This window comes from Cyrtonyx montezumae, unplaced genomic scaffold (genome assembly GCF_038088225.1).
Source record: "Cyrtonyx montezumae isolate F1298 unplaced genomic scaffold, pur_monq_1.0 scaffold_19, whole genome shotgun sequence".
Lineage (NCBI taxonomy): Eukaryota > Metazoa > Chordata > Aves > Galliformes > Odontophoridae > Cyrtonyx > Cyrtonyx montezumae.
In genome coordinates, this window is record NW_027071925.1 from 2,675,023 (window position 1) to 2,694,878 (window position 19,856).

The 19,856-nt window shown below is 42.6% G+C and overlaps 2 protein-coding genes across 2 annotated transcripts in view; one reads left to right on the plus strand and one right to left on the minus strand.

Moving 5' to 3' along the window:
* Positions 1-2,073, minus strand: part of FOXK2 (forkhead box K2) — a 39,380-nt gene extending 37,307 nt beyond the window's left edge. Inside the window, exon 1 of the mRNA XM_065735164.1 lies at positions 1,644-2,073. Within this exon, the coding sequence (XP_065591236.1) occupies positions 1,644-1,990 (347 nt within the window). The 5' untranslated portion in view covers positions 1,991-2,073. The remainder of the gene's footprint in view (positions 1-1,643) is intronic.
* The window catches only part of RAB40B (RAB40B, member RAS oncogene family), a 133,311-nt gene that overhangs the window by 76,719 nt on the left and 36,736 nt on the right, over positions 1-19,856 (plus strand). The gene's annotated exons all lie outside the window — the stretch shown is intronic.

Consider the following 19,856-nt stretch of genomic DNA (forward strand, 5'->3'; position numbering starts at 1 on the left):
TTCAAGAAGATGTAGTTTCTTTAAGCACCACCTACGTATGTTCATAACAAATAAGAAATTAACTGCACAGAAGTTTTCATCGTGTTCACTTTCTCTGTATAAAGTGGTAACACTGAAAGAAAAAAAAGATAAAATTACAAGGCAACAATTGCATGGACAGCATAAAGCAGCAATACTTTTTCCTAAAGGAATTAAGCATTTAATAGTGTGCTCCTGACTACATTTCTCTAACTAGTTTTAGACTGCTTGCAATGAACATACATACCTCACAAGGACTTGCTTGCAATTAGCATATTAAATACCAAACTGTTTATTAAAAAAAGCATTTAATCTGTACCTCATAAATGCATTAGATCAAAGTATCAATTAACCACGTGCCAAGTGACTATTAACATTAAAAAGCAGAAAGCAAAAATAGAAGTTACAGTTAAAGGTCAAACAAGTCATCCAAGCGTGCTCATGATTATACAACTCCACACACACTGGCACTGTTAAAGCCTTTCAGAAGAAGCATTTCCTAGAAAGCAAAAAGGTAAGAATTTGATTTTTTACAGAGAAGCACATTGTGGAAATGAACACTAAGATGTCAAAGTTGAAAATATACACCACCAAAGTCCTAAGTGAAGTTTAAAAACTTGTGAGGCATTGTAAGCATGTGTCACTACCAGCACACGTCCTGTCAAGGTAGTACGCTTGTAACCTTGTGGCTATCTCTTAGTCCAGCTAACTAAAACTACACCCAATCAAAACACTCTCACTTTTCCTGTGTAAAACTCCTCAAAACAAGGATTACTTATTTACAGCCCAATAAACTCCCAAGCAGAGTAGGTAGGCCTCACAGAGTCCTCTAGGAAAAATATTTTGCAAAGACAGTTAATATTTACTAATGGTATAGGAATGTATTACCACTTAAAACCTCCTGATGCATTTATTGACACATAAGGGAACACGTATTAAAGCACTAGGGCAGTGAAAGCATCTCATGTGGAACATTCAGTTTAGTCATTAAAAAAAAATCAATGTCACAATCAGGCAAAGAGAAACTGCCACAAAAATCAGAAGGCAATCCCACACGCACAACAAGCCCTCAGCGTTCTGAAATCGCACATAGGGTGTCACAAGATTTACTCAGGACGGATCTCACATTCAAAAATCCCAGATATGCGGACGACCACTCGACCGGTTTCCTCTGAAGCACGTAAACAATACTCAAGGGTGTATCCGATTCTGTTTGCTAATTACAATACCTCCAAGCACTGCCGCAGCCCGATTCGCTCCCCACGGGCACCGCTCCGTGCGAGACGCAGCGCAGCAGGAGGGTCCCCGCTCGGCAGCCGCCGGCCGAGGGGTCCCCGGGCGCACCGCCGGGGGCACGGAGCGGGCGGTGGGTGCGCGGGATCCGGGCCCCGCGGGAAGGGCACGTCCGAGGGCAGGCGGCGGGCGAGAAGGGGCGGAGGAAAAGGAGGCCTAGGGCACGGCTCGGAGCCCGTCACACGGACCGCGTGCCGGCCAGCGGCGCCGGGGACGATCGGCGCGGCCGAGCGGCGGCACCACTCCCGCGGGCCCCGGGAAGGCGCGGCGCGGTTGGGTGGGCCCGGCGGGCCCCGGGGAAGGAGGGCGGGCCCGGCCGCCGCCGTACTCACACTCGGGGCAGCTGCAGCGGCGGCGCTCCCCGCCTCTGGAACACGCCGTCCACGAAGACGCCGTTCTTGCCGAGGCAGCGCAGGTAGAAGTCCCCCCCGCCGCCGCCGGCAGTGGCGGGGTCCCCCTGAGCCGGAGGCGGCGGCCCGTCCGTTCCGGCCGGTGGCGGCGGCGGGGGCGCGGCGGTGAAGATCTCCAGGTGGCGCCGGGAGATGAAGCTGGAGTGGCCCATGCTCACGTCCACCGAGCCCTGCGACGAGTTGCGGCCGATGGTCACCGAGCGCTTCTTCATGAGGTACTCGAACTCCCGGCCCTCCAGCCGCGCCACGGCCGCCGCCGCCGCCGCCATCTTAGCGAGCGAGGGAGCGGGGCCGCCCTCCGCCCGCACCGGCCCCGCAGCCGCAGCCGCCGCCAGACACAGGCAGGGAAGGGGCCGCCGCTCAACCCAACCTGACGCACTCCGCCGCTCGCTGACGGACGGCGGCGCCGGGCCAATGCGCGGCCCGCACGCCCATGGGGCTATGGCGGCGCGGCCAATGGCGAGAGGCGCCGCGGCCGGCGCCGCGCAGCACGTTCGAGTGTCGGGCGCGGAGAGCACGGGAAAGGCCCGGAAAACGCGGAGCAGATCCGCGCGCCGGGAGCGGAGCGACCCTCGTCCGCCGCGGCGGGGGCGGCCTCGCAGGGGGGGGCCGCGGCCCCGAGCACCGCGACGCGAGCACGACGGGGAGCGCGCTCGCTCAGCGCGGCGGGGCTCGTGTGCCGCGCTGCCGTCCTCCTCCCCGCGCCGGGCAGCGCAGCCCCCGCGGCTCCGGCACCTGCGCTGGGCCGGGCTGCCGCCGCTCCGCGTGGGGCAGTGCCCGTGCCGGGCCCCGAGGCCAGGCCGCCGCCCCGCCCGCAGCGACGTGTTTTCCAGACGGCAGCCGGGGCACGTGCCCTCCTACTGTCAGAAATGGCAGCAAGCACGGGTAATAACAACAGTAAATAAACGCGAGGACTCTACATCGCTGCAGGGTGGGTTAGCGCTTGGAAAGCAGTGATCCTAAGGCTAAAGTTGAGGAATATCACCAAAAAGAAAAAAAATAAAAGGGTTGATAAACCAAACGTATTTGAAAGCCATATAAACATTAGCTTGAAAGAAACATAATGGCACATCTTGAACAGTTTATAACATCCACATCATCCAATCACTGTGCTGTAAATTTAAAAGTTTCAGGCAAGCCAGTGTATTTGAGAGTACACCTGCCACAGCCCTAGTTTCTCCTAAGAACTAGGGCACAAAAAAGCAAGAGATCTGACACGACACAACAGAATTAGACACTGACTGCTGTAACGCTGTGTTAGATTCCTCCCTGAGGGTCACAGTGCAGTGCAGAGAAAAATGTCACAGAGAGAAGTAGGAAAAAAATGATCAAGAATCTACACGAGCAGCTTCTAGTTTGAAGTACTACAGATAGCAAACAGAAGACATTAATTGTACTCAAATGTACCGTCTGCATTGTGAATGAAGACCCTCTCAAAACGTTTGCACCCTCCTCAGTTACACAGACCAGGCATTGTCAGAATTGAGAAGTAAAGGATTACATTTGTGCCTGTACATGGTGAAAGAAGGTGCTAGAAACCATGCTTATAAACAAGTGTACACAAACACTTCGTTTAATGGACCAGATAGACTTGCAGTGTTTCCACACAGTTCCTTAAGATGTGTTTGTCTTTGTTCTATTTTGTTGGGTTTTTTTTTGAACAGCACTGAAGTTCATCATGTATTAACTCAAAAGACATACAAACATTTCCTTCATTGGTACACGGATGCAGTGTGGGTGCTGGAAATAACAGTTAAAAACATTTTTATACTCAAAACCTCTCAACTCAGTAACAAACATCCAGTATTAAATCTGAAACCCAAGCTCCTGTTTTCAAGCGTTTGAGTCAACAGATCCTTAAGTGCTAAGATCTTATTGGGATGCTCTGGAACAGCACACAGTGCGTGCTACCTGCAGGCAGGCCAAGCTTCAGCAATCCCTCCTTGGATTCAATCAGCACTCATAAGCAGCTACAATTCACCAACACACACCGGTTAGGTCCCTTTATCTGGCTGCACCGAGACACCACTCACAGTAAAATATAGCAACATTGAGAGATTTGCTTTCTTTTATGGAAAACTTCATTTAATCTTGCCCACACTTTGCTATTTAGAATCACTCTTCTATACCAGCATATGTTTGGCACAGAAAACGCGGTGCATCAGAGAGCCAGTTATGGCTCCCAGATTCTCAACTTTTTTTTTTTTTTAATCTATTGGCTCCAGTGTAACTAAAGAAATGTTGTGCCTGCTCTGATAGCAATTGGTTGGGGATCCAGAGGGGTACACCTGCTGAACCATGCCAGCAGCACTTGCAACTGCCCTTTGGTTTTCAGTTTGCTGAAGCATTAGCGCTGCTTTGTGAATTACAGCTACAATTAATTTGTATTAATTTATTATTAACATCTGATACTAAATTCATAAAGCTGATACTAGTTCTTCTCATAAAACACTGTTGAGAACACAGCTAGTGAAACAACATGAAAGATTTGTAATGTGCTCTGAAAGCACTGCCTGGATGCCCAATGATCAGTACAGTACTCCATCACACCGGCAGAAAGTCTGTTTACCTTTGTATTACCAACACCGTACAGCAAACAGCAAATTCCATTGTCAAAAGTAACTCATTTTAAGATCTTGCTGAGATATTTCTGCCAATGCTTTCCTAAATTGGTGCAGATTTAGTCATTCTCTTTGTGATCACACGAAGTGGCTGTTATGGGTCATTCCAACCTGCCCACCTGTACTTCTGTTTTGTGCTGAACACAGCAGGAAGCAGAGCAGCAGAACCATCCGTAATACACACAGATCTCCTGTGCTGTTCTGGGTCTTTATGTTCCAGTGAACCCCACTGCTCAAACCTAACCTGGTCCTCATGCTGGAGCTGCATAGCACATACACACCATTCCGACATTTTTTCCCCTGCCTTACAAGTTACTTGAATATTCAGGACAGAACTAAGACTCCAACTTACTGACCAAAATTTAATCTTCTGAGGTGACGAGCTGCTGACACTGCCACTGAAACAAAACAATGTCTCACAGCAGTCTGCACTTTTCTGCTCCTGGCCCTTTGTGCTAAGTGGCCACGCTACCCAGCTCACACCAAATCAAACAGCAGCATCTTTGCACCACTGAGAATCAGCAAACCTTACTTCATCCTCAAGCCTCACAACAATCTGAAGTTTAACAGAAACATATAAACACTATATACTCTATACACTACTCCGCTCATAAAATTTTAAGAATAAACTTGCTTTAAATGACTTCTTCCATGTGATCCTTTTTCTTGAAGCCCAATGGTGTTGTCTATGTACATTCTGCTTGTGCTTGGGGCTAGTAAGGTATCCTGTAACCAAAGGGTTTACTTAGCTTTTGTATTAGGTGTGCACTCTGCACTGAGGGCTATGAAGCACTGAGGCAGCCTTCAAGGCACACATTTTCACTGATCCAAACACATGGAATACCACTAGAGCAACTTGATGAATAATCAAGTAGATTAAATGACCTTAATTGCTTGCTTTGACACAACCAGCATTAAACAGCTTTTAACAGCCATTAGAGGCTATTCATAATCTTTTTATTACAGCGAGTGTCACAAGCTTCCAGCGACATTTGATTTCTGTTTAAACACAGCCCTACAAAGTTAATTTGCAAAACCACTTCTCTGTAGCATTCACACGCGCTTTAACGAGCTAAGCACTTCTCAAAACTTGTTTGACTGAATGAAGAAAACTTCAGATACCAACAACCCCCTTCCTCAGCGTCTGCCAAGCAGTGTTTCACGCTTACTAGGCGGGAAAGCCGCTGTGAGCAATAAAAACATCGTCCAACACAGCATCAGTGCAGCTGCTGTACACAGCCACGTTTCTGTGACCCTGGTGGCCACACCGGACTCCGTACGCATTGAACAGTGTGTGCAAAGCCATATGAGCACACAGGCCAGGAGTCATTTTCTCACACGTGCAGCTTTTTTTTTTTTGTCAAGGTAAAGTGTTAAAAGCCGAATGATCAGACGGTGTGAAGCTCCCTGGTCAAGCACACAGCCAATTCTTGAACCGACTTCAAAATTAACAGGAGAATACATTTTAATTCAGGTAAGGTTTTCCACAGGCTTCCTTTTTTCCCCCTCCAGGAGTCTTTGAGGTCTCGTGGTTTCATAACAAAGACTGGGAAGCGCAGCGCTTTCGGAAGCGTCTGATCCCGAGCGCCTTTTCCATCCTCAATGACGCCGCGATTTTAACGTCCAAATAAACGCCCGTCCTGCTCCCACGGGCGGCAACGGGAATCACCACGCGGCCCTACTCCACGGCCGCGGTCCTCGGGCGGGAAAGCCACGCAGCCCGCGACAACCGCACCGCCGCAGCACCGCCCCGCGCTGCGCGACGCGTGTTTGTAAACACTGCGGGGCCGTGGGCGGGGCCGGCAGAGCTCTCCCGCCCCTCCCCAGCGTCCCGTGAGGGAAAGGCGGCAGAGCTCTCCCGCCCCTCCCCAGCGTCCCGTGAGGGAAAGGCGGCAGAGCTCTCCCGCCCCTCCCCAGCGTCCCGTGAGGGAAAGGCGGCCGGGAGCGGCGGGGCCGTAACGGGGCTGAGGCGGACGCTGTCAGGAACCGACCCCTACCGCCTCGGGTCCGCTAACAGCAGACGCCGAGAATTCAGACACGCGCTCTAAATTGAAAGCATCCCGTCCACTCTCAGAGGATAATTACTCACAAAGCGGCAGCAATAAGAACAGACACCACAACGGGGTTTGCAAAAGCCACAGCAGCAGCACTGCACGGCAGCTGGAAACGCAGAACTCCCGCTGCTTTCGTGTACTTCGCTGTGGGACCCGGGACTGCATTTGTCCCAACTCCGTTTTTGCTGTCAGGTTACATCCCATCTGCAGCATCACTGTCTACAACGCTGTCGCTTTTTTTTTTTTTTTTTAGTTCTCTCAGAGCTCAGCCATTTGCTATGCAGACACAGCTGGATGTATCTGAATAAAATGACATAACTTGCCACGAAAACTTAAGACAGGCTGGCACTCCTCTGTTCAGAAAAACAGCACCACAGAATACAGCAGTGTATTCACCACAGCAGAATTTCTACCCTTCCTTTGCTCCAAACTGAGCTATTCTGTTTCCTTCCAGCACTCATGTCACATACCTTTATGGTATGGTATTGTAAATAAATGAAGCAGATCAAGCTGCCAAGGTCCGGCTTATTTGGAACGGATGTTTTTGGCATCAGGACACCGCCACGGTACCCTTATAATACACAGCAGATAAAAGCTCTACCAAGACAGTAACACAAGTTGCAGACAGGATGGCAGAAAAACAACCAAGGAAGTAGGAGTGGAGGGAATTAAGAGAAAAAGCAAATGATAAAATGGTTTGCATTAGTCAAAATCAGGGAAGAATTACAGAAATGTGAATAACCTGTACAAAACAGCCAAGGGAAATAAAAACCAACACCAAGTGTAATTAGCATCAGTAACATAAATGTACTTTAAAAGCTTTATATGATAGAGCATTCCCATTTAGATCTGTTATTTCAGAAGAGAAATAAAGATTGTATCAAAATCACGATGTTTTAAAAATAATAATAATTATTTAATAATTATTATTATATTAAAATAATAATAATAAAAATGTTCCTGATGTTTTAAAAATAATAATAAAGAAATCAGTGCTATTTCCCAAGCCAACAGAAAACCACCCCCCCAACAGGACAGTGAAAAGCAGAGATGTATTGTCCCATGCCTGCCTTCCCTGAAGTATTTACCCAGTCCCAAAGGATAACACACAACTGGAGATTTAGAGAGTGATTGAGATGACCAGCCACAGAAACACTGTCCAAAGGTTAAGAAATTGCAATTGTTTTCAGTACTGAAGGGGAAAAATATAACATAACATTGCAAAAGCAGCAAGAAAAATCTTATGTTTCATTAACAGTCATTGATAAGAAGCTCATATGTTAGAAAATCAGCTTATGACCCAAATTCAAAACCACATGATTAATAGATACTGCAAAAAAAAAAAAAAAAAGGATTACAGCAACATTTTTCATATCCATATGAAGTATTCAATGTTATTATTTTTATTATTGTACCCAAAGCCTGAAAAAGTACTATATTTTCCATCCCATCACTAGGTACATACAAAGTCTAACAAGAAGGGTTGTCTGGGAAAAAAAATAAGGCAACAATGCAAGCCAATTTATATCTATTAGAAATAGTCAAGACTGTTGAGGAGGAAAGATGTGTGACCCAGGTGAAAATACAGAAGTGACATCATAACCACTCTAAAGGTTAATCCCTCAGGGAAAACCAGAACAAAATATGAGGAAAACAGTTTCCTCCTATAGATATTGAGAATAACAATACACAGTCACTGATCTATCAGGAATGGAAGAAAATGAAGCTCAGAAAATGAGCTCTCATGCCTTGAGACCACTGACAGGGGTTAGAGAACAACCAGCGGGCACCTTGGTGACTGCCCATCCCTGACAGACTTCCAACAGGCACAGGAATACGCTGCTCATCCCTGAGCACTCACAAAGACCTCCCAGTATTTTGCTAATTGAATTAGTCAGTGGTTTACATCAGGTGACACCGCTCTATTTGCATTTCATTCTTAGAAAAGGAACTATGCACAGACAATATTCAAAGCAGCAAATAAACTACACCCTTTGTGATGGGACTCTGAAGATTCTCTCCAGTGTTCTTGTGCGACGTTATACAGCACTTTGCAAAGCACACACGGCCAAGAGGAACTGCCTGTGGAACAATTCACTTATTTGCACAGTTGCTTTACTTATTTGATTACTGAGTAAGATGCAACGTCAAGGAAAATGTGTCAAGCACATTGCTCCATAAAACAGTGCAAGAAAGCTTTCTCGAGAAGTCGTGGAGTGCCAACATAAATAATATCAAATATATATATATAAAACTTTGAGGCTAGACTGTAGCAATGGAGGGAAGAACTCTTTACACACATCAACTTCATAGCATAGCGTGTACATAGCACGAAGCTGTTTATGTGACCTGAAGACTGCTGGGTACAAAACCTTTGTGGTTTACTACTGAAAACACAGGATGGTAATAGAGCAACCATAAAACCTAAATACGGTGAAAAACAGTAATTTTCTAACAGGATCCTAAGACATAAACAGAACCAAAACCAGGAGAAATAAATTTGATATATTAGTAGGCTGCAGCTGAAGTATGCTTACTTCCCTCTCTCTCAAGGGCACAAACTTAGAATTGAAATCAGTCAGCTTCCACACATCATCATCAACTTATCTAAGTCAAAATATTATTTTCAAAACACATCTCCCCTTGAGAATATTAATTTTATAACATGCCTGTAAATAAATCTGCTTCAGAAGACCCACACTGCAGACTGTTCTCATTTTCCTGTGGTTGGTCAGTGCTGGTGGACGACAATGAAGTTCATCTAATAGATGCCAGCAACTCAGTGGTATAATCAGTGTGTTGGCAGGAGCCAGCAAGTCTCAGCTTACTGTTTTTTTGTCCCCATCACACCCCAAAGACAATTTCAACCAAAAATGCAATTCATTTTGGTCAATAAATCTCCCCCCACTCCTCCTATCCCCCCTCTCAAAAGAAAAAAAAACCCTGAAAAAAATCAAAACACCAAATACACCACCCAAAAACATTCAGTGAAAAAGGTATTATCAGGAATCAAACTGATAACCAATATAAGCACAGCTATGCAAACTGAACTGTAACCAATAACTCTGTGAATTTTCTCTGTCATATACTCCTACAGAGATTCTCAGTAATGTTTTTTTGCGGTCAGTGGTGGTCTTGTCTGACTGAACACGGGTGGGTGGCTGTGTGTCTTACTTCCTTATTTAATAGAAATGCTGATCAAAATAAAAGCATTATTATTATTTTTAAACTTCACACTACTCCCAAGAAAAAGTTTTGCTTGCTTTCAGGTTGGACATGCTATGAGGGTTGGCATTATGAACGCAGTTTGCATTAGTATGACAATCCCCTTAAGTATCACGGTTGTTAGCACATCAGCTCAGAGGCCTTATCCTTCTCAATAGCCCATGCATAACCAAAGCATGCTTCTGCAATGAGATTCAGACACCCCCATTCTTTCATTTCTCCATTTTGATTACTCAGAAAATAACAGGTAAGAGCATACTTCCTATAATTAACATCATTAAGTCTTCAGATATGCCTCGATACCGTTTTCCATTCATCGTTTCAATGCTTTGTGAAGATCTGATACCTGTGATTCTTTCCATCTTTACATAAACCTAGAAATGTAAACGTAGCTCAAAATCTCACTCCATTCACACCCTTCTTTTGCTAGAAAAGACCCAAAGGGATTATTCTCAATATAGGAGTGACAGGAATCACTGAGTCAAGCTTTTAGCAAATAACAGCACAAGAGGGGAAGAAAAACACATGGTACAACAACAGATGCAAAGCATACTATTATTCATCACTTATCCATTTTAGCTCCTTTGTGAGCCAACAGAAGGGCTGAAGTTGGCAAAAAAACTGCTCGTTAAACGTCTAGAAAGCACAACTCATCAAGAACAGAAACTGTAATTGAATAAAACAATCAGAATGGAGGTAAGAAGGAGATGAGAAGGAATGACTGGGCAGCTAAATACACTTGTATCTAATCACCATTATTTGCCTTTTCAAGTCCTAATGTGTAATTTAAATAGAAAAACTACCATCTTTGAGACCTCATGGTTTCCCTATACCATTAAATGTATTGTCACAGCATCGCATCTTAGAAGTCACCTTTGCCATGTTCCACAATAGGAAAAAATAGGAAAAAGGAATCCTGATAGTAAGATCTTACTATCCTGACAACACTACCAAAAATAATCAGTTCTTAATAAAAAAGTTCTTAAAAGCAGCATTCTGGAAGCTCATAATTTTAAGTTAAAACATTGACCTCCAGCTTCTAAAGCTCAATGGGTTTTTAATTTGTCACAAAGTAGGTACTATTTGTCTAAAAATACCAGAATGATTTGGCATAATAGTTTAAGTAACTGGATCAGGTTTTTTCCTCATTGCTTTTATGAATGAGTGTGAGATTAAGAGGTATTTCTTGTCAAAGATAAATATTTAGCCAAGAGTTCAATGGCCGTGTCATTTCCTGCTCTTGCCACTAGTTCCCATCCTTGCAGCACCTCCCATTGTGCCAGCAAACGTTTGCATGAGTAAATGAGAAAACAGATTAAGAAAATGACAAAAATGGAAAAAAAAAATGACAGCACCATTTTGAGGGTGATTTTTTGCAGCCAGATGAGTTCCCCTATGCAGTCCACCCCATGGACTCTCATACTGTGCTAACAGAGGTAGAGGCCATACCCAGGAACAGGAGGCGAGCACAGCAGCTGCGTCAGCAGCGCTGCTGAAATGTGAGCCCTGGCAAGCTGCTGCAAACACACATCAGCCTCTCCATTCAGGAGCTGTACTCCTGTTACCCTGAATAGACAGCCTTGTAATAAGCACACGCTCTTGGTATGAAAAGCTTACAGGAACGCTATGTACATTCACTGCACCATTTTCAGCCTTTGCTCAGAGATCATTTTCTGACCAGACTGCAGAATCAGAAACTATCTTGAGGAAAAAAAATAACATACCTTATTCTCATACACACACTTACTCCAAACTCAATCTCAAAATAAAATCATGCAATTTTTTTATCTTATGGCCAGACAAAAAAGAAAAAAGAAAAGGCTGTTTCACACCTACTGGAGATACAAATAGACAACAGCTACCTGACCTATGGCAATGGATAACATGAAAAAAACACAATGTGCACACAGCTGCCTTAACACACAAACCTCATGAAGTGCATTCTTTTGAGGTATTTGTATTCATTACTACGCTTGCCTGAGCTGACAGTCAAAACCACAGCAACACCGAATTGCAAGTTTAGAGATGTTAAGAGGAAAAAAAAGACTTTTAACAGTGAGAAGATACTGGGATACACTAAATATATTGCAGTTATCCACAAATAGCGATTGAAAATGACACAAGAAGTATCAAAGCTGCTCTGTGCTGAGTTCAAGTCTGATCAGATCAGCACCCAAAGCACCACTGCACTAAACCTGCAGTCTGGTCAAGGATATCATGTAATGGACTTTTTAAGGTGCACCTACACTGGTTTAGTTCCAGGACCTAACCTTGCCCCATCACTTCAGCTGTCAAGGTTCTTCCCATTTGAAGATTTCACAGATATAAGGATGCTTTACCACTAAGAATGGAGAGAGAAAACAGAAAGACATCCTCACTTCAGAGAGGCAGAATATCCTGTCTTGAAAAACAATGACTTCTTCAGTCAATACCTTTAAAATGTCCAACTTTTTTTTTTGCAGATGTATATGCATTTTTTTAATTCACACATTACACAGCAAAGAACAAATGTAACTTAAAATCAAGCTCAACTTTTTCAGTAGCATATCTCCATCCTATGTACTGCAATTTTTCAGCACCTCTACTGCATATGCAGAACACATTCACCAAAACATTTTCATTGACATAAATACAACTTGATTGCAAAACCAAACATAATAGTAATATAAGAAAGACAACTTACCACAGCGTGTGCAGTCATGTCACTTCAAAGCATATCCTCTTTTAGGGTCAGAGAAAATAAGGTCTTTCTGGCACATCTTAAATATACGTTTTTTTTAATGTGCACACATTTTATTTAGCACAGATAAGACTAATACATTTGGTAATTGCCTGTGGTTATATAATCTAGATGTCCAAGTAGATATATGCCAAGCATTCCCATGCTGTCAGGTCACACAGAAAGCCTACTTTGACAACTATAATGAGAGCAAAAAATAAGGATATATGCATTACTGTTTTCCTTTTTCTATAAATCTCGCATCCTGAGTCCTATCTTCTATTAAACAACTCAAAAATGCTGCATATTTGAGGTGTAGCTAGCCAAGGTCCTGAGCAGCCTGATCCAAACCTGAAGCCAGCCCTGTGATGAGCAGCAGGTTGGATGAGATGTTTTTCAGAGGTTCCTTCCAACCCACACTGATTCACAATTTTACAAAACAGAAAGTGGGAACGCTTGTATGTACGCTTTTTATAAATACCCCAGCCAATCTACAGATAAATTTACAACAAGTACTGCATGCGAAACAAGATGACGACCATCGCTGAGAGGCAGACCTATCCTGGCATGTTAAATACACATCAGTTTTCATTTACACAAGAACTACAGAAGGAAGTACTGCTTTATACCCTAAGTCAGAAAGCAAAGATCTGACACCTCTTAGACCTACTAGCTCTGCCTGGTTTCAGAAGCATCCTGCTTATCTGTCAAATCCTCATCTTAATGAAAACTGAAGCCTGACTACCCAGACATTGACTCCCGTAGAGGTGGGGAATCACTCTGGAATTACAGAGGGATGAAATAGGAATTGCTTCTGCTGAGATGTCAGAAAAGGGAGGAAGCAGGCTTGTCTGGAGCCAGGTAACCACCTGTACCACAGAAAAAAAGTTTACATTCACCATTCCTATCTAGCTCGCATTTCATTTACACATTTCAAACTGAAACTCCACTATTCATTCCTGCATTTGTGATTCTTCCTTTGATGTGCCTTCCTTTCTGCCATCCACTGACCAGCATTTTCAGCAGTGACTCACGAGAATGTGCTTAACGTTACACACTGCTGAAACTCTTCTGGGCTGACTGAGAAACCCAGAAAATATGTCACTAGTAACAGACGTGGGATTTGAAACTCTCTTAAAAAAAAAAAAAAAAGCATCACCACACTTGTGACAGTTTTCTATCTTAAAAAAAACTTTCTTACAGATAAGCAATCACACCATATGAAAGTTATACTTGGAGTTTATTCCTATTTCACCATAGGATAAAAAGAAAGCAAACAACTTGCTGAAGATTATCCACTAAACCTGATGAACTCAGAATAATTGCAATTTTCATGTATTATGTATTCCTATTACATTCTTAAATAATGCAGTGCAGGGTACTGCTCCCTCGTGAATGTTTGGTCGTGTGATCAAGCTTCATGCAGGTATTCAAAAATAGAAAGAAGCTGAAAGATTAAACACTCAATCAAAACAGTAAGAGCATAGCACATCTCAATGCTATTATTTTCCAGAGCAGCCCACTCCACAGTCCAGCATCCTAGTTCTGCCCTCTCCCCCATCCTACCCTCTCTCTAGTGTCTGTAGCTACCTACAAAATTGCTATCTCACGGCTTAAAGACATCCACAAGAGCTGCTTGAAATAAATGTCTCAAATTTTGCAATCGCATTTCCTGATAAAGAAAAAAGAAAGAGCACATCAAGTTTTCACACAACACCAAGTTATTTAGCCAAGAGAACAATAACCATTGTTGTGATTTAAAGAACAACACCACAAACTTCTCACCAAAGCAAAATAAGATATGAGATTAGTATGAAATGACTGTATTGTATGTTCTTGGGCTATGGTTTCAAATCTAAATTCCAACACAAAACCTGTTCTTATTTGGACAGAAGTTTCCTAGTTTTCTTCAGCTTAGGTACTTAATCACATTTCAGAAAGATTTAATAGAGCCTAAGAAATAATAGGGGAACAGTCAAGCCACATTACAAACACAACAACATAAAACCTGTGTGTTTTACAGCTGCTGTTCACCCTTCATTACAAACTCGTAACTTCCTTCCAGTACTTAGAACTATACTCAGCATTGCTGTGAGCCCAATTATTTTATTATTCCATCTTTTAATTTCTCTCTGCTCGCAATCCAACATTGGAGCAGCAGTGTGCACAGTATTTAGTTCTTACATTTGAGCACAACCTAGTTCAGCAATTCCCACAGACCCACAGCTGCACAAAAACTGACTGTGCTGTTTTATGTTTGACAAAAGTAGAGGCATTTCTTCTCCAGTTCTCAGCAGGAGCAAATATCTGTGTCATACTCATTACTATGCAACCACTCTGCAAAATTTACTGGACAACACAAATGATAATCAAACCCATATGTTGACACAACACAAATTCATCATCCATGCAGATTACAACACTGCAAAAGGAAATTAAGTCTATTTTTCTCTGGACTTTTCTTCTTCAGTTAGAAGAGCTAGTTTCCACTAAAGCCTTACAATAAACATGTTAGCAGTAGCAGTATCATACTATATTCAGGTAATACCAGAATAAACATTCTACCAGTGTTTTCAATGGTGAATGCACCTAAAAATCAGCATGCATTTGCAGCATTAGTTCTCTTTCATGAGAATGGTGTTATAGTACTGTGACTGTTCCTTAAAAGCACAAGAACCAGGCTGAACAGGCAGGCAGGATGGTGCTCAAGTGCCACAGGACAGAGCTCCTTACAGAAAAGAGCTATTGCAGCTACGAATTCTTCTGCTGATCTCAATGGTGTCAGAGGTAAACAAGTGACTACACTGAAGGCCAAATCGTTTTCCCTTTTCACAGGGATGACACTGACAGGATATTATCTGAAAGTCAGTTAACTGACACCTCATATCACCAGATGTACTATTTTCCACGGGCCAAACTGAGTCACTTACACAAGTGACTGCTTAGGAGTCAAAGAAAACACTGGAAGGTACAGAGCAAAGAGAACACTGACAAAGACATGGGAAATGTCACTTCCACACTGAGAAAACTTTAACAAATAATCCTCTCCAGTTTACTTAGAAGTTCCCTGCCCAACATTTGACAAAAGATATATTAATAAGCTAAGTAAGAACTTTTCTAACCAAATGAAAAAAAGCGTGTTTAAGAGCAGCAGCTTCTTATCACAGGTGAAAAAAATAGTTAAAAATACACAACACAATGTAAGGAGGGGAATTTCTCCATAGAAAGAGGCTGTTCTGATGGAAGTTAACGGGAAAACCCGACTGGTTTGAATAATGATCACAACCCAAATGATTATGAAAGTGTGTGGTTTGAATAAGAAATCTGAAGACAGGGAGTTTCTGCCCTTTTGACAGACACATACTGAACACCATCACACTAATTTCACAGTTTTTCAGTTAAGAACTTTCCAGGATTACTCATATCTAACTGCAAAACTAATTATGAACTCTTAACGCTATTCTGTTGAACTTGTCCTAAGAAGTACTCCGTGCTTAATTATTTTATCCAAAAAAGAACAAATTCAGACAGCACACGAGGGATAATACGATTTGCTATGTATCACCTCTCATAATATTCAAAGCAAAAGCAAGCAAGCAAATTATTCAGTAACCAAGTTAACGATACCTGATCTCAATCACTGAATTTTTAGAAGGAAATAACACAGCACTACTTAGTCCATTACTTTATCCATCATTAAGTGCTTCAGTAGCAGCTACACCTACCCTCCATTATGTGTGATATTCCAAATTTGCTCCTGAGCAAAATTGCTCAAAGAAAAACATTCAGGCAGGAAACAGACTTCACGCTGCAGCTGCCTCTAGAAAGCTGTGTTGAAATAGAAACCTTTTGAGGAGCCTTTTTGTCAGTACACACTACAAGAAGTAACTGACATTCTCAAGAGGCCTGTGATGGCCTGCTTCCCGCTGCCGAGAGAATTACACACAGACTCTCACAGTTAAGTAAATCCACTCCACACGCTTTATTAATGTTAAGGAAACAACAGAATTTTAGGTAATTACAGTTTAATTAGTTGCTCAACAACTTACATGGGATTTCACACTAGAACTTACAGGAATTCTTTGTAATTCACAAAACCCCCAAAGCAAAACCAAAAAGGACCAAGAACGGCCTAGAAGTCATGACTCAAGTGCTTCACTTTCTTCTTGCTGGTTACCCCTGAAAAGTAATACAATAATACTGATTACAGTGTGACATTCAAATACTGAAGCACAAGACGTCTGCACTGTTTCAACAAGTACTGCCTGCTGTTCTCCTAATAATTACTAACTCTGAAGTGATGGAAAGTTACAAGCAGCCTGCCTGTGCTTCTGTACATGCAGCAGATACAATCAGAGGAACTTCTTATACTTCTGATGTATGTGACTTCACTATAGCAAAATACAGATCAACATTTAGCATTACAGTAAGCTAAGCTATTTAATTAAAAACACATTTTGTCTCAGACTAATCACCTCATCTTCTGGAAGGAAAAGCACCATTGCATGGTTGCTTTTAAGCTACATCAGTGAAAGAATCACAGATTGTGGTTTGTCTTTTCTTCTTATAATGTCCTTAAAAAGGAAACTATGAATGCTGAAATCCAAAAATGGTACCAGCAGAATTTTTGATTCAGTTAAGAATTGTTGTCGTACTTTGGCACTTTCCCCCATTTTTTGTGGGGAAAAAGATTCAAATTCAATTCACTGATAGAACACAGGAAGGTCTCCTTTAGGTTTGTTATTTTTTTCATAAAGCTTTACTTTCCTGCCTGTAAGAAATTTTATTCTATTTTCCACAGTAAGTCTTCAGCATTAACTTCATTGTTGACATTTCCCCCAAGCTACAGAATTCCAATTTACTGCTGCCTCATCCAGACAGTACTCACACAGCTTTCCAGACAACAGATTGAGTGAACTTCAGCAACGCAGACCCTCTTGCAAGGTCCCACGATTACAAGAAAGGCTACAGAAAAATCATGACAGGAATTCCTACTACCATTTCAGGAGAGTCAGGAACTGGAGTTGAAGCCGACCCCAAAGCAGGAGCTTCCCAGCTGACCATTTACTGCCACCAATCCATCTTACAGGTTTCATGCTTCCTCACCTAATCGAGGCCACGTTTTTGAGGATTTATTTTCTATACGTGTTACTTGCGTATAATTTTGTGCTTCATTTCCTAAAGAAAGAAGGCAAAAAAGTTATGCTGCTTATCAATCCAAGGAAAGCCAGCTCTACCGTGAGAACACCTCAGGAATTTCACTCAGAAGAACTTCACACTCAGGCAGCTAACTGGACACGTTCAGTAATGCTTTCCTTTTTGTGACATCCTGCCCATAATGCACTGAAGCTATTTCCATGTGTTCTCTTCTCCCTGCTTTATTTCCTGACTTCAACTCCTCTTCATAGCCACAACTCAAGAACCATGCCAGTATGTCTGGCAAGAACCTTCAGTTCCCAGCAGCCCAGATACTTTATTCCTTCCTGTCTCTCCATCGACTTAATTCTCTCCAACAGGAGCAACCTCTGACAGCTAACACCACAGGGCAAGACTCAAAAAACAAGACAGAAACCAAACATTAAAGCCACCAAAGAAAGATGAATTAAAGCGTTCCTCCTCCGTTATATTCACTCCTTCCAGTTCCTCAGCAATCAGTTCCTAGCCAGCCTACCTGACTAGACAGTAAATGGCCTGCAGCGAAACAGCCACTTTATGATTATTAGTCTATCATTTCTCAATAAAGCACCTCCAGCAAGACCCTGCTGCAGAAACACTGCACGTGGTTCTTTTCCTGGCCATTATATAACTGCACAAATTAAAGGCATCCTCTGTACTTTCTGAAACAATAATAGCAATAGATCAACACAGCACCCAAATGCCTGAAAAGTAGTAGTGATGTTCTTCATCTCCACCCTTTAGTAAGAAGTAAACAAAGGGGGGAAAACAGCAATTTAAACCTATTACTATTCCTTTTCAAAAGAAAACCCACAATTTCCTCAAATAACTAAGAATCTTGCACGTCTATCTAAAGCCACTGAGTTATACCTTACTAAGGCTCAAGTTCAGCTATTATCATGACTTTATCACCATACAAATTTCCCACAGCTACGAAGAACTCCCCAGCACCAATATCACTGTGCCTCAGTGATACACTGCAAACAAAGAACAGAAATATTACTGATGATGTGGTGTTCACAGACTGAAGCACACAACAGTTGCTATACTCACAGTCAGACTGCACAACTACTCCTCTGCTTCCAGCAGCTAAATATTCCACCAAATCATACAGTACGTCCTGAGATACCTTTCCTCTAAGACACTATTTCTTTTCTTCTTTGTACTTAAACTGTTGTATTTTCTCATCTTTGTGCAACCACTAATTATTACTCACATCGAATAAAAGTAGAAATAAGCAACCAAATAAGAATCTTCTGTCTCACCTGTACGAAATCAGTGCCTGGAACGCAGCACTCCAACCTAAAACTAAATTGTTTTGAAGAAGGCACTTGAATTTTTCAGCTTCATCAGCACTGCTAATTGTTTTCTCCTGATCTACTTTCCAGTAATTCTTCTGAGCCAGTGAACTGCTTCCAGAACCCCAACGTGTTCACCTACTAAAATCAAAAGTAAAGTTAGGGAGGACGTACAAACACACACACACACACACAGCAAAAACAAGAAACAAAGAGAACCAAAACAAAACTGGTGAAAAACAAAATTCAGACAAACATGCTACACACGTTACATACTTCACACAGTTTGGACACACCATGCAATGCCAGTGCAATGCCCTAGGTGCTCAGTGTCCCCCTGCATACATTAAAAGATACCTTTATAAACATCTGATAACTAAGACACGGAGAACACTACAATTATTCAGTAACACTTGTGGATAACTGAAACCTGAACAGATAGTAAATGACAGGCATACCTATTTGAGGCTCCTCTGATCTCTCAATGCCTCAGTTACTGATGACACTGCAGTAAAAGAAATCAGCAGTCGAGTGATGACGTGGTTGCCTCCTTGAGCACAGCACTACTTCTAAGTAGGTTAACACATCGCTTCGGACGTATTATCACTCAAAGAGTCAACAAAGGAACATTTTTCTTTTTAGAAAAGCTAAAGCACACGTGTGCCTATATACTGCAAGACTGAAAACCTCATTATGTACTATGGTGGCTAATACACACGGAGTACTGGCTATTTTCTTCTTCCATTCACAGACTACAGACACTGAATAAGAAGTTTGCCGTGTATAACCCACAAATCAGCTCCTCCAAAAACTCTCTCAGATGCTTGCCTCGCAGTGACCAGAGGGATAATCCCCTATTAATTTTCAGGTAAGGAATCAGAGCACGAATGGCGTGAGTTCCTGATAAGTTGCATTAAAAGTGATAATAAAAGTCAACACAAAACGTTTTCAAATGTAAAACGTGCAAAGAGAACCCCGTGGTATCACTCACGTGTCCTCTGTCTCTGCTGATGAGCAACGAGGTGGCATCTCTCGCTCTTCTT